General features: G+C 38.8%; 1 protein-coding gene across 2 annotated transcripts in view; it reads left to right on the forward strand.

The window, feature by feature from the left end:
• The window catches only part of ADAMTS9 (ADAM metallopeptidase with thrombospondin type 1 motif 9), a 168164-nt gene that overhangs the window by 53688 nt on the left and 87909 nt on the right, over window positions 1–26567 (forward strand). For both annotated transcript variants that reach the window (XM_032211696.1, XM_032211697.1), the window contains exons 12-18: window positions 3686–3831; window positions 14081–14262; window positions 15354–15490; window positions 21060–21177; window positions 21447–21542; window positions 25657–25820; window positions 25934–26063. In XM_032211696.1, the coding sequence (XP_032067587.1) occupies window positions 3686–3831; window positions 14081–14262; window positions 15354–15490; window positions 21060–21177; window positions 21447–21542; window positions 25657–25820; window positions 25934–26063 (973 nt within the window). The remainder of the gene's footprint in view (window positions 1–3685; window positions 3832–14080; window positions 14263–15353; window positions 15491–21059; window positions 21178–21446; window positions 21543–25656; window positions 25821–25933; window positions 26064–26567) is intronic.

Below are 26567 nucleotides of genomic sequence, written 5' to 3' on the forward strand. Positions count from 1 at the left end.
TATTTATTATTATTTATTATTAAAATTTATATGCCGCCCAATCCCGGAGGACTCCGGGCGGCTTACAAAGGAAGAAAAAAGAAAAAGAGAAAAATTAAGAAGGAAGACAGTTTAAAAACATAAATCCAACAATGAGGTCAACAACCCCAGGCCTGCCGGAACAGCCAGGTTTTAACAGCTTTCCTGAAGGCCATGAGAGTGGGTATGGTCCGGATCTCTCGGGGTAGTTGATTCCAAAGAGTCGGAGCAGCCACAGAGAAGGCTATCCCCCGGGGGCCAGCCAGCCAACACTGTCTGGCTGACAGCACCTGAAAGAGGCCCAATCTGTGGGATCTTACCAGCCGCAGGGAGGTATGTGGCAGTAGGCGGTCTCGGAGGTACGCTGGCCCTAAGCCATGTAGGGCTTTAAAGGTAATAACCAACACCTTGAATTGCATCTGGAGACCAATTGGTAGCCAGTGCAGCTTGCAGAGGACAGGTGTAACGTGGGTGTATCTCGGTATACCCAATATCGCTCACGCGGCCGCATTCTGGACTAGCTGCAGTCTCCGAACGCTTTTCAAGGGTAGCCCCATGTAGAGCGTGTTGCAATTATCCAGCCTAGTGGTGACAAGGGTGTGAGTAGCCGTTTGAAGTGCCTCCCGATCCAAATAGGGCCACAATTGGTGCATCAGGCGAACCTGGGCAAAGGCCCCCCTGGTCACAGCCAACAGATGATGTTCCAGTGTCAGCTGTGAATCCAGGAGGACCCCCAAACTGCAAACCCTCTCTGAGGGGTGTAAATTTTCACCCCCCAGGATTAAGGATGGACTGCCTAGGCTGTCCTTCGGGGGCAGCATCCAAAGCCACTCTTCTCGGGATTGATCATGAGTTTGTTCACCCCCATCCAGATCCTGACAGCTTCCAGGCATCGGCACAACACGTGCGCCGCTACACTGAGCTGGCACAGGGCAGAGAGATACAGTTGTGTATCATCTGCATATTGGTGGTACTTTTCCCCGTGCTGTCGCATGATCTCACCCAGCGGCTTCATGTAGATGTTAAATAGGAGAGGGGACAAGACCGAACCCTGTGGCACACCACATTTGAGGGGCCTCGGGGTCAACCTTTGCCCCCCAACTAACACCGAGTGCGACCTGTCAGAGAGGTAAGAGGAGAACCACCGTAAAACGGTGCCTCTCACTCCTACCTCCCTCAGGCGTTGCAGAAGGATACCATGGTCGATGGTATCGAAGGCTGCTGAGAGGTCAAGAAGCACCAGGATAGACGAATGTCCTCTATCCCTGGCCCGCCAGAGATAATCGATCAGGGCGACCAAAGCGGTTTCTGTGCTGTACCCAGGCCTGAAACCGGACTGAAAGGAATCTAGATCATCCGCTTCATTCAAGGTCTGTCGGAGTTGAAGCGCCACCACCTTCTCAACAACCTTTCCCAGAAAAGGAAGGTTGGAGACAGGACGATAGTTTTTCAAGATAGCTGGGTCCAGGGAAGGCTTCTTGAGGAGGGGTCTTACCACCGCTTCCTTTAGTGGTTGCAGGAAGGACCCCTCCTGCAAAGATGCATTAGTAATCACCTGGAGCCAGCCTCATGTCACCTCTCTGCTCGTCAAAACCAGCCAGGAGAGGCACGGGTCCAATAAACAGGTGGAGGCACTCATCGCTCCCATGGCCTTGTCCACTTCCACTTCCCAGGGTGATGGAATGTTTTCCTAGTTTCAATTGTTACATCTATTTAAATTTTCTATAATATTTATTGTCTTCCTACTCTGGATATCTCTGAGGAAATGCAGGGAAAAAACCTTTCTAGCTTTTTAAAAATTTATTTTATTACATATGTTTATTTATAAATTGCTTTTTGTAGTACATTTAAAAACCACAAAAATAAAGAATAAAAAAATGTGTTTTAGTAAGACAGCAAGGTAATAGATTGACATACCATATTTTTCGGATTATAAGATACACCGGTGTATAAAACACACCAATATTTTGAAGAGGTAAGTAAGAAAAAAAAGTTTTTGTCCTCCCCGGCCCCCAGGAGCACTCTGCAGGCTTCAGCAGGGCTGGGGGAAGGGAAACATGTCCCCGTTTTTGTGAAAAATGGGGCATTCAAAAATGGGGGCATTTTCCCCTTCCCCCAGCTCTGCTGAAGCCTGCAATTTTTGCGAAAAATGACACACTTTTTGCCCGTTTTTGCAAAAAAGGGATGTAGGGGTGGGGCTTTGGGAGGCCAAAAATGGCAGTATTCGGTGTATAAGATGCACCAACATTTCCACATTCTTATAGGGAGGGAAAAGGTGTATTTTATACTCTGAAAAATATGGTAATTTGCGATACTAATGAAAATTAATCTGTATCATTCAAAATAAAACTATCTCTCTCAACTCATTTGAGAGCAAGGAAGACTTATTTTTAGGGAAACATTTTGCAAGTATAACCATAATGAGCTATGGTGGCGCAGTAGTTATAGTGCAGTACTGCAGGCTACTTCTGCTGACTGCCGGCTGACTGCAATTTGACAGTTTAAATCTCACCATGCTCATGGTTGACTCAGTCTTCTATCCTTCCAAGTTGGGTAAAATGAGGACATAAATTGTTGGGAGCAAATATGCTGACTTTGTAAACCACTTAGAGAGGGGTATAAAGCACTGTAAAGCGGTATATAAGTCTAATAGCTATTGCTATTGCTATTACATCCTGCTAACCCGCAAGGTCGTCCAGACAAGAAACATGACAATAAATCCAGCTCTATCTTTATTGGAAGGCTACATATAACAGAATCTTGCAAAGTCTGAAAGTATCCTCTTGCTCTCACTTTTACTCACCCAAAAACTAGGGAAGGTCTCTTCTGAAACAGCTTTGCCACCTCTTCTCCTTTAGACTCAAATTTCATTGATTGTTTATGTTTAGGCTGCCACTATTCTTGTTCCCCAAGGTCATTCCCACAGCCATTACAAAATTAGAGAAAGATTTATTTCAAAAAGATTGTAATGTATGTGTGTGACGAAGAGATCATCTGTTGTATTTTAAGAGGAAGTGATATGTTACAAGTGGTCTTTGACTTATAACCTCAGTTGAGGTCAGAATTTTGGTTGTAAGTTGTTGCAGACATGTTACAATATGCCTGCACTCAGTTTTACAACTGTTTATATTATGGTCATTAAGCAAATCACATGGTTATAAGTCTGAATCCAGCTTTTCCCATGTGACCATGGGACGCTGCAACCGGTTGTACATCTGAGCACCCAAAATGCAAATTATGTGACTGTTGGAGGAATCGTAACTTCAAGGATGGTTGATAAATAACATTTTCGAGGTTGTACTAACTTGAAACAGTTGTAAAGTTGAGGACTTCCTAAGGTAAAATTGTTTGTACTTGTTATGATGGTGAAAATTCACTACTTTATGTTTTTCTTTTCTTTTTCTTTCCTATATCCTTACTTTTCTTTCTTTTCTGTTGTCTCTTTATTTTTCCCTTTCTTTCTTTTTTGCACCATCTACTCTTTACTTTTGTTCTATTTTTTTAGGGGGGGGGTATTAGTTTTTACTGCTGCAATTACGATCTTTAATAAAATTACTATTAAGAATACTGTAATATGCTAGAATGAAGCCTAATTGTACAATAAAATAGTCTTGTTTTTTTTTTAAGTTCTCTTTCTCTGTTTTTCTCTGGTCTGTCTGGAATTTAGCATTGCAAGTTTGGCCACTGTGTTCCCAAAGAGCGAGAAGTACCTATGACAGATGGGGCTTGGGGCGCATGGAGCCCCTTCGGAGCTTGCTCACGAACATGTGGTGGGGGAATTAAAAATGCCATTCGAGAATGCAACAGGCCTGAGTAAGTACAAAAGGTTAAATATTACAACTCTCTCACAACACTTTAAGGAAGGAATCCTGTTTTAATAAACCCATTATGAATGGGCAGCAACACAACAAGCATGTTTCTTCTTTCTATATGTGTAGAATCTGGAAGAACTATTTAACAACTGCATCCCTATTTGAAGCATTGGAAATAAACCAGTGGTGGGATTCAAATAATTTAACAACCGGTTCTCTGCCCTAATGACCAGCTGGGTAGGCATGGCTCAGTGATCATATGATTGGGTGGGCATGGCCAACTCAATGTCATTCATGTCGATGGGCGCTTCGTCTTAGCTGTTACAATGTAATAAGGGTTAACCGGAGAGGTAGTTTCTGTAAGCATGGAAATAAAGATTAGGCTAGAAACAACACCAGAATGTTTCCTTCCTGGCTTCCTTACAGGGTTAGCCCTGTAAAGTGGAAAAAAAATAAAATGAGATTTCTTCCAACAACCAGTTCTCAAAACTGCTTAGAAAGATAACAACCGGTTCTCCTGAATAGGTGAAACTGGCTGAATCCCACCACTGGAATAAACTAAGTTCAAGCCAGGATGAATTGTTGACTTAAAGGTATTGACGTATTCAAGTTTACTGCATATAATACTACATTCAAATAACACATAAAGTCTCTTTCTGACTTGTGGTTAGCAGTCATCTGAAGGGGGGAGGGAAGCTGCTGTGAGTAGGCCATATGCATCAGAAAGTTGCTTGTTCGCATGATGGTTTATGACAGGATTCCTGGCTTCTTAAAAAAAATGTGAAAATACCCTGTTAGATGACAAAAGTAATGAGGAAGCTATAACAAATAATGAACACTCTTCTCTGAAAACCTCAAATGTATCTTGATAATAAAATATGCTTCCTCACAAAATATGCAGGTTTTTCACAGAACAGTAGGGGGTAGCACTCTTTGTGAAGCCCATTTTTTTAGAGAGTCTTGCCGGTTGACACTTCTGAATTTAGTTCAGTGCAGTGATACACTTTATTTTAATTTGGAGTGTTTTATTGTGGTTGAGTTTGTATTTATGCTGTTGCTAATTTACAGTGTTGAATATTTTACTATGATTTGAAAGAGTGTCATCTGCTTTAGAATTTTATTGAGGGACAGGATATAAATTCTTATAATAGATAGCTAGATTAAAAGATGAATAAATAAGAACACTGTATGAAAGGCATTTTGGTAAAATGGATCAAGATATTACAAATGATTCATGTAAATGGGATATGAAGATGATGAACAGATGGCGCACATGGATACATATAGTATATGACAAACAGATGTCACACATACATACATATAGTGTACATACTGGGGACAACTGTAATCCAGTGTAGTGTTTCAATATGCATTCGATGAAACACATGTTTTATTGCATAGGTTGGTCTATGTATAGGTCTATATTTAGATTGGAAATTGCTCTAAATTGGGACTAAATCTGAAGTGTGTTTATGAAGATTGAACCCCCAAGACCTGATTTCGTTGCCAAAGCTCAACTCTGAATGAATGAAACTGGGACTTAGTCCAGAATTGCTCCAGCAAAGCTATGATTTGCATTGGGGGGAAAACAGTCAAGTCGGATATTTTTCTTAGAGGTACAGCTAGAATGGAAAGTGGGAAATTTACCTCCCCTGCCTGCTGCAGTCTTGATACTACTACTATTTATTGTGCCATGCACCGCCATTGGATATTGGTGATCATGTTGGCGATCCTATTTTTATCAACAGCAGCATGAAAAAATGCTGCTGAGTTTCATCCAAACCAGTCCCTTAGATTCTGAAGCCATACACATATACTTATTTCAGTTTATTTTATTTTATTTATTTATCTAATGTATATAAATGCATATCTCACAAGCAAGTGACTCTGGGTGGTATACTACAAAATTAAATTTGAACAGAATAGAATACTTTATTTGGCCAAGTGAGATTAGACACACAAGGAATTTGTCTCTGGTTCAGAGGTTCTCGGTACATGCAAAACAACATACTAATCATAATCATAATAATGATACCCATGGGAGGAGCTGGTAGAAAAGATGAGAAGTATAATAATAATGCAGCCATATCACATGGGTAAATGTACTTAAAGATAAGACAGTACTGTGGGAATTAGCTGTTCAGCAGAGTGATGGCTTGAGGGGGGTGGGGAACTGTCTCTGTGTTTAGTTGTTTTGGCATGTAAATACCCTGTAGCAGCATCCAAGAAGAGGAGTTGAAACAGTTTATGCCAGGATGTGAGGGGTCTGTAGATATTTTCTCAGCCCGCCTTCTTACCCATGTAATATTTGTTGTTCTTAGTTGCAAAGTTGTGTCAGACCCATCTTGACCCCATGGACAATCTTCCTCCAGGCTTTCCTGTCCTCTACCATCCTCTGGAGTCCATTTAAGCTCATGCTTATTGCTTCTGTGACTCCATACAACCACCTCATTCTCTGTCGTCCCTTTCTTCTTTTGCCCTCAATCTTTCCCAGCATTAGAGCCATGCAATATGCAAGGTCCTCAATGGAAGGCGAGCTGGTTGCATTTTTTTTTTTTTTGGCAGTCCTAACTATCTGTTGAAGTCTGTATCTGTCCTATTTGGTTGCTGTCCCAAACTGAGCAGTTATCGAAGTTCAAATGACAGATGCAAAAATTCCTCTGTAGAACGGTGCTCCTGGGTTGGTGGAATAAATATTTAAAATCATTATCATTAACAAATTTTAAAAACATTTTAATTTAGCATTAACTCTTAACTCATAAAATAATGCTAATGCTCAAGTATTTTTGCAAGTGTTTATAGTTGTAGGCTGTCATCACATCACAAACGCTTTGAAGGCCTTTATGGTCTCCAAAGAATAATCTCCTGTAAAGAGTAATCAAGTGATATGATTAGGAGTTATCCCATTTTATACTGAGAACTGTAGGCTTAACTTACAACCATAATTGGGACCAGGTGTTCTGTGGCTAAGCAGGGCGGTTGTTAAGTGATCTTTACCCAATTTTACCACATTTTTGCCACAGCTGTTAAGTGAATCGTGCAATTGTCAAGCCTTCCCCCCCATTGACTTTGCTTGTGAAAATCCGCTGGGAAGGTCACAAATAGTGATCACATGATCCCGGTATATTGCAAATAAATACATGCCAATTGCCAAGTGCCTGAATTTTGATCATGTGACTATGGGGATACTTCACTGGTCCTAAGTGTGAATTACTTTTTAATGTTATTGCAACTTTTGAACAGTTGCTAAACAAATGGTTGTAAGTCAAGGACTATCTATAATTGCCTTATTTCTCTGGATTTTTGCCACAATCAATGCATCAACATTTTTAAGACAAGAGTATTACAAATCCTCAGCTCTATTCAGACTCCACTCCACAAGGGATTACAGGGTCATAAAACAACCAACAACAACAACTGATGCATTGGGTAGAGAAATGGCGGTTGAGTCCTGCACCAGGGTAGGGGTTGGACTAGATGACTACAAGGTTCATTCCAGCTCTTAGGTTCCACATTAAGTCCTTGGTGCCAGGCATGAATAAGCACAGAATTTGCAACGGGAATCCATTTTTCGGGAACTTACAATGTTCTATCAGCTGCTGTTTTGTTAGGAAAAAAGTTTTATTTGATTTGGGCAAGAGTTAATGAATATTCCTTGTTTGTTTAAAACCTCTGCTGTTGTAAATGTTCATTACCCACAGTGCTACAGAACAGTGTTTCTCAACCTTAATAACTCTTAGGACAGGTAGACTTCAACTCCCAGAATTCCCCAGCCAGTTGTGCTGACTGGGGAATCCTGGGAATTGAAGTCCACACCACTTAACGCATGCTGACTGAGGAATTCTGGGAACTGAAGTCCATCTGCCTTCAGGGTTTCCAAGGTTGAGAAACACTACTTAGAAGGATGTTGAGTTGCGGATGTTAAACATTTGCAAACAACAACATTATAACACGCACAAATTTGATTTTTTTTGTTTGATTTTTTTTTATTTGGAGACAATAAATTTTGTTAACTTAAAAAAAAAATCAGGAAAATATTATATAGGACTGCTAAACATGAGATGCAAACCGGTGGAAGACCATAAGATGCTCGCAAAGAGATGCAGAACTTTTTATTCTTTCCTGCCATTTTGATGTTAAACATTTGCAAACAACAACATTATAACACGCACAAATTTGATTTTTTTGTTTGATTTTTTTTTATTTGGAGACAATAAATTTTGTTAACTTAAAAAAAAATCAGGAAAATATTATATAGGACTGCTAAACGTGAGATGCAAACCGGTGGAAGACCATAAGATGCTCGCAAAGAGATGCAGAACTTTTTATTCTTTCCTGCCATTTTGATAGCTGCCGAGATCTTTGCAGTTCATGCAGTGCAACCCTGCATTAAGCCATCAGAATCCAAAGAAGCAAATGGCTTTTTTAGTCCTGGTCTAAGAAGCTGTTATGGTTTCTGCAATGTGGGTGAAAAATGCTTTCCTCCAATGAGCAACAATCCTAGCAACACCCAGCTCTGCTATTTTCTTGGTCTGCATTGGAGAATATGGCATACATGGCTTGCTGTGGGGTAAAAAGGGAATTACATAATGTCTGGAGAAAATAAAGCCTTATAAATATTGCTTTAATAATCTGCTTCCATACCATATATAGTAATAGGAACTGGAGTTAGTGTATGATTTGTCATTCTAGAGTATTGACCCACCCAAGCACAAAACATCTCAAGAGAGCAGCTACATAAGGACCATTCCACTGTTTTACTGCTTACATTTTATTGTTTATGGTGGCTCTGAGTAAGCCATGATACTTAATATATCAAGGCAAAATTCTTTTAGAGAGTTGTAATCAATTTGCTATGTAAGGAGAATTTTAAAGACTCTTTAGATTATCTTTTCCAAATAGGTCCTTTTAGAACTGTTGGAATTCACCATCGTGGTGAATAGATATACAGTTATGAGGTGCTTTCTAGTTGGTTCAACCTTCTGGCTGGAGAAGATTTTCCTAGAATATTGACACCTTTTTATGTCTGCAAACCATGGCCATGGTTCTGAGGAGAATACCCTGTTTCCCTGAAAATAAGACCTCCCCGGATAATAAGCAGGCTTTGAGGGCATGCGCTAAAATAAGCCCCTCCCCAAAATATTGCAACACAGTAGCATCCATGAGGTGACCATGCTCGCCGCCTCCAGCACCTCAAAAATAATAAGACCTCACCAAAAATAAGGCTTATTTCGAGGGTCAAAAGTAAATAAGAAATATGGTAAGGATGGCAGTTAATGGTACATTGATGCAGAGAGGCAGAAAGATGGTAGAGGCAAAAACTATCAGACTCTTTCTCTGTTTTTGTACCAATCTGCCAGATGTTGTGAGAGTTCTATCAAGTTGGAGTTACATGATTGTTAATTCATGGTGGGGGAAGGTTGTTTGCAATCAAGACCAGTTTGTACATTGGGAAATGCATTTATATTGGGGAAAAAGGCTTTAATAAACATGTTAATGATATTGGAACAAAATGTCATTATTTTGTTTCATATTTAAAAGACTTCAATTTTTTTTTCCAAATAATTATTCATTTTTGGGTATGAGATAAAGCATCCATTCCCAAACACAGGTGTTCAAATGAATAATATTGTTTATAGTGGAAACGTAAGCCAAAACTAAGAAAAGGATACAGAAAAGAGTGAATTCATGAAGTTCCAAAAATCCCTACACTTGGCAATATAAAACTAATTTCCAATATACTGTACTACTTTTTATGTACTGGAAGTGATTCCAGATTTAATATAGGAAACGCATCTAGGCTATCTCAGTAAAACCTAGTGAGTTGTTAGGACTTCACAAATGTTTTAAAATTTCTTTGGACTCACAGTTAAATATATGGTTATGAGAATACAGTGTGAAAGGAATCTACCTTTAAAATAGTTTCTCGTCTTTGCAACTGCAAAGTTACACTTTGCATGCTTGGTTAATTAAAAGGAAGCAACAACAGGATTAGGTGACATTGAATTTCAGATGTACATGCATATGATTATATTGCAAGGCTGCAATGTGGAGATACTTTACCTGGTAATAACCTCTATTGAACATATGGGAATTGAGTTTTGAAAAAACATGAATAAAGGACTAGGATAAACAGCTTGCTTTCCCCCACCCCTTTCTGTTTTTTGGGGAGTAGATATGACAAACTGGTGGTTCGTCTTTGTCACAGCTTCACGTATCTGCAATCACAATTTGAATGAAGATATGTAACTGATAGAGCAGCTCATTTCTCAATTCCTCAGCATTTTGATCAAGCTGCTACCCCCTTATTCCGATTATTGTTTGTGATGGGTTCCATTAAAATCTGGAGAGGTAATAATATCTAGAACCTCAAACATATGGCGCATTTACATACATTCTGCTAAAGCCAATATTTTTTACACATATCTTCATTCAGTACATAGATGCTAGAGGCAGGGAATAGTATCAAGATAGAGATCTCCAGCCAAACATTTGATACCCAAACTTTAAGAAAAGACTATAAGAACATTTGATTGACCATTCCTAAAATTAACCACATTAGAACCACAGCCTTATATTGATGACTGTAGAGCTGTTCAATTTTTCAAGACCATAAGATAGGTTAATGATTCATGATGAAACATTAATATGTTTAAAAAGTTGATTTGTAAAGGTCAACTTGCAAGTCATGAGGTCTTCTATCTAGCCTTTTTGAAGTTGGATTAGGTTAAGATCCAGGTTTGCTTGTTTCTAAGAAAAGCAAGATTAAGCCTTAAATTTTCCAAAGTCTTATAACATTGTCAGAATATTCAGGAGAAACAAAGAGAAAAAAAAACCATTTCAAAGCTATATGTATTAACACAGTCATCTCAATTAACAGAAAGTTCCATCATAGCACTCTGAAGCTCGTAAATGATAGCTTGGAAGAAAAACCTGGCATTGTACAGTTTGTGACAATTTTGTATACATATTTTGTTACCTTTGATGTTAAAAAAACAATATTCTGGGAAGAATAGTATTCTTTTCAGAAATTATTGTAGGTGGTCTTCAAACCTAGTTTCATGTAAATTAGACAATCCATTATTGATAAATTAAGCAAACCATCATAAGATTAAAAACCAGATTAAAAAGTGGATGCCATCATAATAAAAAAGCGTCATGTTAAAAGTCTTTACGAGCGATTGTTTATGTGTACAAACCTGGTATGTTTGTTTTAGAAATAGATCCCTTATAATTATGTGATTTGCTCCAGGCATCATTGTCTTTGGGGGAGTGGGAGGGGCAGAATGCAAATAGCAGGGTTTATATACAGTAAATGCATCAAACATCAGGATAGCTGTGCATAACGATCAGGTTTGTGTTGTGATGTCACGGCACGTATGTAATTTTCCATAGTTTTTCCTCTGGATGCTTACATAGATAGGTGTGGAATTATGTTTTGAAATTATGATGGCACTAAATGAATCCATATATAACAGTCCAAATGTTGCAGTTTGGACTGTTATGTGATCAAAATTTGGCTGCTTGGCAGTGAGTCCACCCTTACGATCATGGGAATACTGCAACATCCCTCCCCCCAAGTGTAGAGCAGGAGTCCTCAGCTGCTTAGGAGACTTCCTACAGGCTAAAAGGTAAAGGTTCCCCTCGTACATATGTGCTAGTCATTCCTGACTCTAGGGGGCATTGCTCATCTTTGTTTCAATGCCGAAGAGCCAGCCCTGTCTGTGGTCATGTGGCTGTTATGACTAAATGCTGAAAGCACACAGAACGCTGTTACCTTCCCACCAAAGGTGGTTCCAATTTTTCTACTTGCATTTTTTTACATGCTTTTGAACTGCTACGTTGGCAGAAGCTGGGACAAGTAACGGGAGCTCACTCCATTATGCGGCACTAGGGATTTGAACCACCAACCTTTCTGATTGACAAGCTCAGTGTATTAGCCACTGAGCCACCACGTCCCTTTAAGTTTCACAGGCTAGAAGGCCTCAAATGATTGAGTAGGCCCAACCATGTGTAGGCTCCCATTTCCCCTCGATAACTCCCGAAAGGCCTGGACCTTCTCTTTACCCACCATGCCAGAAGGCTTCAGCTGCCTACTCTTAGGTCCAGTTATCTTTCCCTTTCCCTATAGCTGCTGACAGGCATGTCCCGTTGATGTGAGGCTTAGCTAGAAAGCTAGCAAAGATATTTTCCTTTGAAAGAGAGAGAGAGAAAGGGAGAGGGAGGGGATGGAGAGGGGAGAGAGAAGGCCTGCATGCCCCCAGGTCTAGCCAGTTGGCATAATGGGACAGGGAAAAGACTGGGTCTCTTGAGAGAGAGGGAGAAGGTCCCACATGCTGCTGGGACCTGGCTAGCCAAGTCCTTCTGAGCCCCAGTAGGTTTCTGCTTGCAAGGAGAGAAGCAATTTAGAACTGAGGAGAAATTTCCTGAAGTTAGAACAATTAATCAGTGGAACAACTTACCTCCAGAAGTTGTGAATGCTCCAACACTGGAAGTCTTTAAGAAGATGTTGGATAGCCATTTGCCTGAAATGGTATAGGGTTTCCTGTCTAGGCAGGGGGTTGGACTAGAAGACCTCCAACGTCCCTTCCAACTTTGCTATTGTATTTGTATATTTGTATTTGGGTGCTCGACCTCCCAAGACTTCCCCCTTAGGGGCCTTTAACAACTGCAATGTGGAGAGTTGGGATTGTGTTCATTGAGCAAGGCAGTCATATGGATATCTCACTTGACAAAAACAATGACATGCAACTAAGTTTCTGCGGTTGTAAAATGAGGTCTCTCTGTATTATTACGTTATTAAGCCTTGAAAAAGAAATGAAATTCATCAGACGGAGCATTGCCCTTGAAATATGTTAATGTTAAGAAACTGAGCTTTCATATTTTCCTGAGTAAATAATTTCTCCGTAAGTGATGAGGAAGATGTGAAGTACAGCATGCAAGTAAAATATCCAGTCAGGGCATGAATGGGATTAGGTTGGATTTATTTATATATTTATTTATATCCTGCCTTTATTATTTTTTACCAGTAACTCAAGTTGGTGAACGTATGCCTTTCTCCTCCTATTTTCCCCACAACAAACCCAGCGAGGGAGGGAGGGCTAACAGAGAGTCATTAGCCCAAAGTCACCCATTTGGCTTTCATGCCTAAGGCAGTACTAGAACTCCCAGATGCCTGGTTTCTAGACAAGCACCTTCGCAACTACACCAGACTGGCTTTCTTGAATGGCGACATAGTTGATAATTTTCACCTTACCTATTTTCCTAAGTATTGAAAGGCGGCAATAGTAACTCACAATCAGATTCATGCACTTTTTAAATAAAATTCTACCTGAAAATAAAGGCATAGAAAAGAAATCAGTTTTACCTGTCAAATTAAATATAGGGTATAGCTTCATTGTGTGGCTTTTCATAGGTTTGACAATTCTCTTGCTTTTGAGTCCCAGTCAAATAGGAAGATATTGGTTTTTAGCCTTTATAGACAGCTATTCCACATAACTGGGAGATTGCATTTGGTCTCTCTGTGTTATATATGTTGAAACTGAAATCACTTTAATTTCTAAAATGGTTTTTCTTCCTCTCTGAACAGATCATGAAATGTAACCATTTCAGTCCAGTGCTTCCTCAGGTGGAGAATAAGTGTGGTTTACAAATTTTCTCCATTTCCCTTCCTTTTTCTTCCTTTGCACACTTCATCAGCATATCTAAGGCTAAATGCTAATGCTAACCTAATTTCCTTTTACATTTGAATGTGAGATTTAAGCTCCAATTAAAAGGTTTGATTGTAAACATTTATCGCGATGTGCACATTGAAATTGTAATTCTTAGTTCAAATTTAAGAGGACCTTCATTATTTAATAAATACATCTCTTTGCTCACTAAAACTTACTGGACTGATTTAATTACTTCCAAAGATAATAGTTCATTTATCACCTTCCTTTCTTTGATTTCCTTAGTCTTTATAAATATACATTGTCACTTTGAGGGAACTGATTCCTCATTCACAAGAAGTAGCATACTAAGCTATAGCATATATTTCCAGCCTGATAACTTTCCAAGAAAGCTGCCATCTTTGTTTAAAAAAATATAAAAGCTAACTTAATTCAGACACAATAAGGTCTTGGTATAATGGAAAGAAAACAAAAGCTTGAAAAAATATCATGAACTCAAAAATGGAGGGGCTGAATCTGAAAGAATCTGAAAGCTCTTAATGTCATTCATGAACATAATCTTTTTAAATTTTATTTTAGGCCAAAAAATGGTGGAAAATACTGTGTGGGGCGCAGGATGAAATTTAAATCGTGCAACACTGAACCATGTTCTAAATTAAAGAAAGATTTCCGTGATGAACAATGCGCTGTCTTTGATGGGAAGCATTTTAACATTAACGGTCTACCTCCTAATGTGCGCTGGGTTCCTAAGTATAGTGGAAGTAAGTACATCAATAAGGCAACTGGATGTGGGAATTTGTGAATGATTTATTTGTTTGCTTGTTTATTTATATCCTGCCTTTATCTATATACCACTCACTCATCACAAAATCTCCAGAATGGTAAAGCCTACAAATTTGAAATTTGGCACATATGTTCTTCTTGGCTTCTAGGGACTCACTAAGAAAGGATTTTTTCAAAATGACCATCACATCATTAGTATTTCTTATACAATAATTAGCACACTCTGATGTTCTACTCTCCCTCCCCACCTGAAAAGAACTCTGTTCCAACTGCCAGTTGCCTCACATTTTGTTACCTCAGTTCATACTAGCAGACATTCCACTCCTTCACTCAGGAGTGGTCTGGGGCTCCTTACAGTACTAAATGTCAGAACCTCAACAAAATGTCTACACCTTCCACCTATGAAACTGCTTCCAGACTCAAGCCGGTGGGAGTTATATTCCCTTATGTGTTTCAATCACTGGCCACCATTGAGCCAACTAGAGCCTCCTAGTCCCATCATTGGCTGGCTCCACCCCTCGTTCTCCCTTCCCTCGCCTGGCCTGAGAAGGTAAGGGTGATGGTGGGGAATGGAGAAGCGGCTGGGAGCTGATTCTCCAGTGCTTCATGCTTCTGGAGCTTCTTCCGGCCCTTGTTGGTGCTGGCATCTCCTGCTTGGGAGGGGAGTTGGACTAGATGACCTACAATGTCCCTTCCAACTCTGTTAATCTCTAATCTGTAAACCAGAAGAGGAACGGTCTTGTTTTAGTGGGACAAGATGATTCATTAGGTAGTTTATATCTATGCCTTTAAGGACTTTAAAGGTCATCACCTTGAACTGCACACAGAAGCAGACAGGTAGCCAGTGTAGTTCACGAAGCTGAGCTGCAATATGGGCCATTCTAGGCCCCCAAAGTCTGCTCTCACTGCTGCTGAAGCTTCCAAATGGATTTCAGGAATAGCCCTATGTAGAGGGCATTGACTCAAAGAAGGACACAACATGAATTCAGGACTATGGACGAGAGAACTTTCTTACCAAGGAAAGTGAAAAGACAAGATAGAAAATAACAGGATTATTTTGCTTTGACAGTTTTAATGAAAGACCGGTGCAAGCTCTTCTGCAGAGTGGCAGGAAATACAGCTTATTATCAGCTCAGGGACAGGGTTATTGATGGCACCCCTTGTGGCCCAGACACAAATGACATCTGTGTACAAGGACTTTGTCGGGTAAATATTACTTTATTTTATTTAACAAGCTAACCATTTTCAAACACAGGTCATGTTTTCCATCTTCTCCTCACATGAACTGATAATTGTGTGACATTTCCTTAATTTAAGCCAGAGCACTATTGTATGTAATTTACACAATAGTTTTTCTGTTTTGCATTACTCCATGTCTAACCACAGTAGTAAAGTTCCAAATTGTACAGAATGTCAAGTATGTCAAGCATAAATAAATGCCATCCTAAAGAGAGATGCTGCTTGGTCCCAATGCATAGCTACGTTAATGCCATGTGTCAGAACTTGGAGGCATCAAAAGCCTGAACTGAACCTACAAAAAAAAAGGCCAGTCCAATCCTAAATGGATCCGGATTTAGCATTTAAATTCTACTAATTGATTCCTGCTTTAGCAGAATGTATTGCCATTTCTCTGTAGGCAAGAACAGTTCCTATTAATAGTATAGTATTTGTTTTCGTGGGGAAAAATTCCATTTCATGTCCAGCAGCTCCAAGTTAACTTAGGCTTTAATTTTGAAGAACTGCTGTCAGTTTTATTTATTTTATTGAATTGTTGTCCTGCCATTAATACCATATAGTTAACTCAAAGAAATGAACATACATAAACTTCTACCTCCTTTTTTCTCCACAACAACAATCCCGTGAAGTGGGCTGGGCTGAGAGAAAATGATTGGCCCAAAGTTATCCAGCCAGCTTTTCATGCCTAAAGTGAAACAAGAATTCACAGACTCCTAGTTTCTAGACCAGCACCTTAACCACTTCATCAGGAGTGTCAAACTCCCGGCCTGCGGGCCAGATGCGTCAGTGCTGGCCATGCCCATCCCCACTTTAGCAAAGGGGAAAAAGTTGTGATACATCAAGTGGTGATGTAAGTTTGAGACCCCTGCACTACACCAATCTGCCTCTCTTTAGTTCAGCTGAGCTTAAAATAGGCTTTTTCGATCCCGATAGCCATATATCCCAGACTGAATTAGTAGCCACACTACATCTTCTCACTTTTGCAAATGCAGCTGATGCAAATTTTCTATTCCTTTTTCCTCTAGTTCACCAAATACTTACACTTGGGGATTTACATAGCTTTTTTGACCCAGGCTTTGCCAAAAAGTATTAGGCAGAGTCCTGCTCCCGACAAAACCCCTTTTATTAAACGAATGTGAATTCCTCTCATTCACATTCCACAAGGCCTGCAAACAGTCTTTCAAAGGAATATTTATGAGACAGGATCTGACATCACAAGAGTACGACATCTATACTTTTGCCGCTGGACGTTCCTTTTGGACCTAAACCGTCCTGAAGAGACGGTGACAGGGAAGAGTACGTCTTGCTGATCTCAGGGACATCGCAAAGTCCCTGATTGATCCTAGAGAATCTCTTCTTGCCAACGAAAGAAGTGCAGCCAAAAGCTGCTGAAGTTGGGACAGCTTTGCAACAGGAGGAAAGCGGAAAGAGAAAGTGTGTCCATCTGGTGAGGAAATTTTATTGTTATAAAAGAGACTGCCCCCCCTCCAAAATCAAAACTAAATTAAGCTTGCAAAGAAAAGAAAATAAGCGGCAAAATTAAGCTATATTGGACAGTGTGTTATCCTTTTTTTTCATTTTCTCTTATAGATGGAAGTTTTGCAAATATTTCCTACTTTTTAAAGTGAAAGTATTGGTTTTTCTTCTTCTATTTCTTTTTTTAACCTATGGATTAAACCTTTTTCTTTTTATAATATTGGTTTGGATGGGTTTTTTCTCTTTATTTTGCTCCATTTAAGAATTTTGTTTCTTTTAAGCCTGGAATATAAAGAAGATATAAAAGGAATATAAAGAGGGTAGTAACATCAGAGGGAAAAGAAGTTACACTGCCACTTGGAGGTTGGAGGTTGAGTCCTGGAAATATTGCTTTCTTTTTTTTCTCTTTGATCATTTTGACTTTGCACTTCAAAGGCTTCAGCTTGTTTACAGAAGAAATAAGGAGAAGAGCATGGGTTGTTTATACAGGTGCTCTTTGGATGCTTCTTTGGCAGCTGGAGAGAAGTGAAACCTTGTTTTGAAACTAGAGTGGCAGTGTTTACTAGTTGGAAGAATGGCACAACACCAAAAAGAAACCATAACATTATAACAGATTATGTTTGAAATTCAAAAATTATTAGAAACAACAGAGAAAATTGAGAAGAGATTGGAAAATATAGATTATAATGCAGTAAAATTCAATGAAAAAATTGAAGATATCCAGCAAATGGAAAAAGTGGAGGTTAGAGTCCTAAAGACCCAAGGGAAAAATGAACAAAGAGGCAAGATAATTGTGGATACTGACAGTGAACTGTAGTTGGAGATGGAAAGAGTGGAACATGGAAAAGGAAGATAGATGGAAAGGAGCTCTATCCCAGATTTCAAGGTATAAAAGAAGAAAAAAGAGAAGAATTGATGGATTCAAGGAGAGAAACTTTGACAAAAGCACTACTAATAACCAAAGATAAGCTGATTAAAGAAGCTGATGGAGGGTCTCGAGATTTTACAAGATATGTAAAAAACAACAAGTTGCGAAAAGAAGTCCACATAAATTTGATTAAGGAAATAACCAGAAGACTAATTCCACAAATGGCAAAAGACATAAGACTGCACTATTACTGGAAAGACACAGGTTGAGATATGAAAACTAATAACAAAATATTAGTCAAATTTATTTAAAATTAGAGCATTATATTAAAAATGAAGTGATAATGAATATAATTAGATAAATTGATAATGATAACAATGTACACATATGTATTGGTTTGATAAGAGGAAATTTGGTATAAATTCTAAATGGTGATCATGAAAGGAAGTTTAGAAACACTGTTATATATGAAAGCTTATAATAATAATAAAAAAGAGTAAGTCAAATTTAGTTAAACTAAGACCAAAAAAAATGAAATGATGACAGATATTGTTAAATAAATGATTGATAATGATAATAATGTAATATTTGTATTGACATGATAAAAGGGAAATTGGAAATAAATTGTAAACTGATTAAGAAAGGAGGTCTAGAAACTTTGTTATTAAACATTAATTTTTATTTAGAAAGTGTTATAAAGATGTAATGTTGCTGGATGATATTGAAAATAGATAACGGAATGCCATCATGTTGTTTTGCTTTAAATTTTGGAATATTTTATATAAAGGGGCATAAAAACAATTATAATCATATGAAGATTGAGATATGATGATAGTAATATATATATATATATATATATATATATATATATATATATATATATATATATATATATATATATATATATATATATATATGAATTGTAGGTGATGACTGTGGAAGGGATGAATGAAAGCTCTTTGTAATCAATTGACACACTCTTTACAATTTGTAATGGAAGATATTTTTGTGGTGTTTGTTGTGTTTTGTCTGTTTGTGTTTATTCAAAAATAAAAAATTATTTTAAAAAGGAATATTTATGAACACAGACCTTATCTATCTTGGAAAGCTGCCATGTAAATGTTTTCCAAACGAGATACTGTGCAAGGAAAGAGTGGACATAGAGTCTCAGATTCACGGACAGATCTTCACACTCCTGAAACTAATCTAATGACAAATGAACAAATTGTTTCCTGCAAAAGCCCACTCCCCTTTCACTCCTCTTTTATTTCCCATGGGAGGGGCCACCTTCCACCTGTGACTTTACTCCCAAGTCTACCCTGATTTCTGAGTTGTTCTTTTCTTCTGGCAGCTCTGCACATGCGCACACTAGGAAAGGCTCCAGGTGATCTCTGCCTCACTGCTGTCTAGCTTCGTAGGCATTCATCACTGTCAGATGGCCTCGGCCCCATCTCTGCCTCTGATGCAGAGCCCTCATCCGAGCCTTCCCCAGCCTCCAGGACTGGCCCATGTTCCTCCTCAACCTCCTCACTGTCCAACTCTGCTGTCAGCTCGGCTGGCGGGCCACAAGAATAGCAATGGAGGCAAAAATAACTCCTTCCCCATCCCAAGAAGCAGAGTTAAGAGACTGAAATCTCCTTCACTGCATGCTGAGATTATTTTTACACCTGTCTTTTCCTGCAGGTCTTTAAGAAGAGATTGTATATAGTAGAGGGTGCCTGAGTAGAGGGTTGGACTAGAAGATCTCCAAGGTCCCTTCCAACCCTGTTGTTCTGTTATCTCGGGACCAGTCTTGGCATGAAATTTAAATGGAGAAGATTGGATCTGAGGAGAGCCCTGCTCCCCACACCATCTTCCCCATTTCATTTGCTTTCCTGACTATCATCCAAAGAGCCTGTTAGTGAGCTATTGAGAGACAATTAAGTTTGAAGAGACGAGATGTGAGTAGAATATCATTTTCCAAATTTCCATCAGACCTCCACTAACTTAGGAGCATCATTGAACCAGGAAGACAGCATGCCAGGATAATTCCTTGTGTGTCATCGTCCTTCACAAAGCAGCAGCTGCAGCAGCAAGGAACACGGATGGGAACCAGAAAGCCCATATTGATCTGTACGGGAGTCCTCTGAGTGTTGCGTGTGTGCACCGCTTGTTCCACATGCAATACAGATTGTACTGAACTAAATGGGCTAATTGTCTGATTCAAGTATAAATCAGCTCTATTCTCTATTGCCCGTAAATCCTCTTTTGTTTGAAAATGATTGAAAAGCAATGGAGAGGCTAAAAAGAAAAAGTACTTTATAAGTATCCTGGGCTTTTCTGTTGTTTCCTTCTGTTGTTTCAATTCTGTGTCAGAATTGAAACAGCCATGTTGTTGTTTTTTCTTTCTAGAGAGACTTACAGGATTGGCTTACACACACGTATTTACGAGAACTGTTTACGTGCCAGGTTTCCCATAAAATGATATAATTTAATTGGGACAGATATAAAAGAGTCCTGCCGTGCGCTGTAAGAAGTTTGTAAATGGGAGCCATTTCCTTCCCCGAATGTCTGAAGAACTCTGAAAATGCGGTGCAAGAATTACTGTATTGTAAATGAGAATAGGTTGTGCTCTTGAGAAGCTGGTTTTAAGCATCTCAGATCACATCCTTGTAAGTTTCTACTTTAAGCGGGAAAATTATTATTATTAGAAATCTCACTCTCTTTGAGTTGCAGAAGACCTACGTAGTTGAGATTGGCATTATTGTGGACAAGTGAATGTAGGTAATTGGAGCGATTGTAGTCATTTTGTTGGGATCACAATTGCATCACAGTTTAGCTGAAAGCTTCATAAGCCCAGTGCTTAATAACCCAGGCTCATCTGTTGTTGTTACAACTGCTACCCATTTCCACAAGGCATAATAAACTTTGCGTAATGTTCTCCGTAGCTCCAGGACCTCACCTGCCTATCCTGTCTCACTTATTTCCCAGCATGCTAGATCGTTTTGCACTTCACGTGCCTTGAAGCATGCTTACTTTTTCATGTCCTAATAGGAGGATGGTTATGATTATTATAGCATAACAGGATATGGGGGAAAATAAAGAATGAATGTGCTGTCAGAGGCCATTGCTGGTAGTATGGTTTTCATTTGCAACCCTGTAAATTCTTATTTTCATATTTGTCCAATTTCATTCTGAACTTTTCTTTCTCTAAAGCAAGCTGGATGTGATCATGTGCTCAATTCCAAAGCCAGAAGGGATAAATGTGGTGTGTGTGGTGGCGATAATTCATCATGCAAAACCATTGCAGGGACATTCAATACGGTGCACTATGGTAAGAAGAGAAAAGCTGTTTGCTAGCAAACTTAACCATCTGTGACATGTTTTGAAAAAACCAGTCCTATGATAAAGAAGATTTTGCTTTCACTTTTTTCATACTTTTGAGCCTCTTGCTAATTTGATGATAACATGAAAGCATCAACTTGGTTACTGTGATGCCAAATCGTAGCGCGGTTTTTCTTTTTGTCGTTATTATTATTTTTTAAAAAAAATACCAAGGCTGCACGTGAATAATAAGCTTGACTTTCTGACTTGTCTTCTCAGGTTATAACACTGTGATACGCATTCCAGCCGGTGCTACAAATATCGACGTACGGCAGCATAGTTACTCAGGGAAACCAGAAGATGATAATTACCTTGGTAAGAAGTGACTTCAGCAACTGCAAATTAATGTTATTCCCTTCCAAAAAAAAAATGCTCTTGTCATACTGTCATATAACTGTTTGGTTGGAAAAAGACAGAACGACCCCATAGGCAGTCAACCGAAATTGAATATGCAATTTCAGTCATAAGCTGTGATGGTTGTAAAGTAGGTCACCATGTCACCGCGCCTGATTTTAGGATCTTTTTTGCAGCAATTGTAAAACAAATAGTGTGGTGGTTAAGCAAACTTCGTGGTCATTAAACAAACCTGTTGTTCACTATGGGGCAATTTTTTGGGCAGAAACTGGAAGCAAACACTGTTTTCTGGCAAAAAAATGTCATAAATCACAATCATGTGACCATGGGATGCTGCAAATGGTGGTAAATGTACCAGTTGCCAAACACCCAAAATGCAGTGATGCATGGGGTATGTGTGGCTAGAAGTCATAAGAATCCAAATGTAACTTTGAATAGTTATTAAGTGATCGGTTATAAGTCAAGGACTACTTGGGTTGGGCCTTCTGTATCATTTTAGTATTAGGCTCATATTAACATTTTTTTTAACAAACCTGGCCATTTAGTCAAGTGTTAATAGTACCATAACTGGCCACATCACCCTCCCTATTCAGATGGGAGGGAAGAAAATTAGACATTTTTATTGATATTATCACTTCATATGAAGGATACACATATACATGGTGCATTTTATTGGGTAGAATTAACCCGCTTCTATCTATTGTATGTACTATGGTCCAGATGCCTAGGTCTATATCCTTTCCTTTTCCTGCATTTAAAAAAAAACTCATTTGAGGTAGCTTTAAAGCAGGGGTGTCACATGGAAGGCCCGCAGGCCGAATCCGGCCCACTGGGTGCTTAGATCTGGCCCACCGGGCTGCCCTGGAAACAGTGAAGGACCAGCCTGCAATGTCTCTGCCAATGAAAATGGAGCTCGGGAGGACCGCATGCATCCACCCCAAGCTCTGTTTTTTTAGATTTTTAGATTTTATTGGGAATTTATATGCCGCCCTTTTCCCTGAGGGGACTCAGGGCGGCTTACAACAATGAAGGGAAGGGAGTGCAAGACAAGACTTAAAAAGAAAAGAATCGTGATTAAAAGAAAATTAACCATAAAAACACAACATTCACTCAACATTCGGGCGGGGTGAGAGTAATCCTATCCCCAGGCCTGACGGGATAGCCAGTTTTTGCTGGCAGGGGGTTGCAGGAAGCCATCCCAGTTGAAAATGGAGCTCATGAGGGCCGTGTATGGCCTGCCAGAGCTCCAGTTTCACTGGTAGAGGGTTGCAGGAAGCCATCCCAGCCGAAAACAGAGCACAGCAGCCCGTTTTCACTGGCAGAGCACTCAGGGTACCACAGGCGCCCTGACATGAATGATGTCAAGCTGGCCGTGCCCCCTGGCCATGTACACCCCCCCCCCGAGATTCATTGATGTGGCCCTCAATGAAATCGAGTTTGACAACTCTGCTTTAGAGTGAATGTTGTTGTATTTTTCTCTATTTTGGATTTGAAATGTACTTCAGCTTTCTTTCAAAATCTGGAACGGAGCAAATGTGCCTCAATTGAAATGTCTATAGAAGCTTTCAATACAGTGTATTTACATTTTTATGCAGTTAAGACTATGAGGCCTTCTATAATGGCCTGTGTTATTAAAACTGACATTGATACTTAGATGTTTTGGAGGAATTTCATCTCTCATCCTGCTCAGTGTTTTCATATTTTTAATGATTTCAAGTCTAATTAATTTAATTGGGTCTATTGTAAGCATAAATCTGGTCTAGCCGTTATCGTCTGGCACCACAGAAACATAGAATAGAATGTGATCGTGCCTGGATTCTCTATCAGTTGTGTCTTATCTCTTGAAGTCTTGTTCAGTCTCCACTGAGCACTCCCTTAGGGCAGTAGAGTGGCAGTGATAAGAAACAGGTGAGAAACTTAAGTTAGGAAATTAACTACATAATAACAGCAGGCTGCTGTTATTCAGGAAACAATACATTTTAAAGGAAGGCATGGTTTTCTGAATTGAAAGGAAACTATTCATCTAAGCTTTGAAGTCTTCAGCTTTTGGTATATAATTTCATATATAGTTTTAAGTCAAAGATAACACAAGACTTTCTAATTCTCCATTTGTAAGTTCAGTTTGGAATTAATTGCACTCTGCACAAATAAATGACTCACCACATTTTTCATAGTATAAGATGCACCAAGGTTTTGAAGAGGCAAATTTTCATAGTAGAAAATGGTACAACTAAGTCATGAAGCAAAATGCTTCAATGCAGACTGAGAAAAACTCATTCTGAATCTGGTTAACCAGGCCCAATTTTATGGCACTTAGAATCACAACAACATTGTCTACCATGACCAGTTCGGCATGTTTGAGGATAAAGCTATTTTGATTTAACTGGGCCTAGTTACATTACTTGAGTTTGTCAAACCAACAATTTGGAACAAGGGACTATATAGCTCCATTATCCTCTTGCAGAGGGTACAGTCTAAATTCTGAAGAAACATGGTCCAATTTCCACAATGTAGCCCGGTTTTGCACTGAAAACATAATACCTACAATTTGGATTACTATTTGGGAATGTATCCGCTCATACTGGCGAAAGATTTTTTTTCTCTTTCCCCTGTGATTTTAATTGATTCCTTGGTTTTATCCTGGATTAAGTGTGCTGGTTGGCAAAGTTGACTACAGCTGGCTCTAAACGGGATACATTTCTTCACTAGAATCAAGTTCATAAGGTGCTTGAAGTTCCAACTTGGATAGTTGAGATTAAAATAATCTGAGAGAGAATTGAAATCCTTTTATTGGTTTTGGCTGATTTATCAACTACAACTATGAATGAACAGAAGTGAATTGGGAAAGTACCATAGGTAGAGTTACATTTGAAGACTCTACAAATTCCTTATTAAAATTAACTTTTAAAAAAAACTATTATTACTGGGTTGGCACTAAGTTAGAACTTCATTTGTACAGGTTGTCTGAAATCATATAAAAAGAGTAGCTTTTACATTCCACCCAGGCACACCAGGAGCCATTGAAAATTAAGAATGATACATAACTTTCTTCTACAGCAGGGGTGTCAAACTCACAGCCCATAGGTCAATGAGTCACAAGCTGGCCACACAGAGTTTGACAAAAAAAATTGAGAAAAAAAATCACAATATGTCATATGATGACGTTTGACAGCCCTGTCCTACAGGAAGTCCTTGACTTACAACCAATCACTTAATGATGATTTGAAGTTAGGATGAACCTCACCAGGCGTATTTAGAATTCTATTCCAAGGTTCTAATGACTGCCCATCCCTCTTCATGCATTTCGGGTGCTTGGCAACCAGTTCACATTTACAGTTGGATGACAACACTTTATTACTTTTTTTTGGGGGGGATGAAATTTACTTTGTTTTCAGCAAAATCTGTCCATAATGAACCATCGATTCCCTTAGCAACCACAAGATTTGCTTAACAACCACCACAAAAAAGATTGTAAAATCAAGTCACTCGCATAGGTGACTCACTTTACAACTGTCACTACTTACAGTTAGTTACCTCTAATAGGCAGGTTCCATTACAGTCATAAGTCGAGAACTGCCTGCCTTATATTTTGATCTGATTATTGTTGAAATCACATTCAGGTAAAATGAATTTTTTCCATTCTGGAAAAAAAATATGTAATTTGTTCTATAACAGATATTGTTCCAGAATTATATCATATCCTTATTCTGAATATAGGTACAGTTCAAGGATACCTGGAAAAGTGTTGCAGAGTATTCCAAAGTAACTGAGTGATCTCGTTCATTAAAAAGCACAATTCTGCAGGTTATGATTTTTGGTATTGAGGGAAATCTGGAAAACACAACTATGGTTATGATTTTCTAATTTATTCTAATTAGGATGCTTTTTGAATTATATAATTTATATTATGTAAATAAATTGATTTCTACACTGCCGGAAGAATCACAATCATTATGTTGTCTAGAAGTAAATTAAATAAATCAATATTGATACTAAATGCACTGTAATATCCTTCTTGGTGTATATAAGAAAATTACTTTGATTCATTTTTTTTTGTTTATCTTTGCAAACATAGCGTTGTCAAGCAATGAGGGCTTCATATTAAATGGAGACTATGTTGTCAGTATGTTTAAGAAGGAAATCAAAATTGGAAATGCTGTCATAGAATACAGTGGCTCAGACACTCCCATTGAACGAATCAATTCTACTTACCGCATTGATCAAGAAATAGTTCTTCAGGTAAAAAAAATATCTTTTTCTAAAAGAGAATCAAATATATGTTGCTGTATTTTAATGTTTATGTAGATGAAATAGGACAGTTCCTCCCTTGATGCTATCTTTTTTTCTCTCAGGTTTTATCAGTGGGTAATTTATATAACCCTGATGTTCGATACACATTCAATATCCCCATTGAAGATAAACCCCAGCAGTTTTATTGGAATGTCTATGGACCTTGGCAGCCCTGCAGTAAACTCTGCCAAGGTACGTGGCTTTAAAAGGATTTGAAAAATAATTCAAACTTTACATTTCCAAAAGCTGTAGCAGGATGATGGATGCTGTCTTTTAAGCTGCTCACACTATTAAGACCCTTCTTAGTACTTTAGGCTGACTTGAGGCAATATTTACCTCAAAATTATGACCACCCGCTCTACATTAGAACTAGTTTGGTGGGGTGGTTAACACCAGTCTAGAAGCCAGGAGATGATGAGTTCTTAGGTACAAGTCCAACTGGGTGATTTGGGAATACTTCTCTCTCAGATTTAGGAAGCAGACAAGGAGAAGCCATTTCTGAAATCCTACCAAGTAAATCCAGGCAGTCGCCAGGGTCAACACTGACTCTTAAGACATCAAAGAAAACAACAACTCTACATTAAGTTGGCTTCACTTATGTTACTCAAGACAGAGTAATAGCAAAGGCTATGAAACACATTGTCTAACTTACAACTGATTTTATGACTTTTTTTGCCATGAATGTGCATAGTGCTG

This window comes from Thamnophis elegans, chromosome 2, assembly GCF_009769535.1.
Source record: "Thamnophis elegans isolate rThaEle1 chromosome 2, rThaEle1.pri, whole genome shotgun sequence".
Classification (NCBI taxonomy): Eukaryota; Metazoa; Chordata; class Lepidosauria; order Squamata; family Colubridae; genus Thamnophis; species Thamnophis elegans.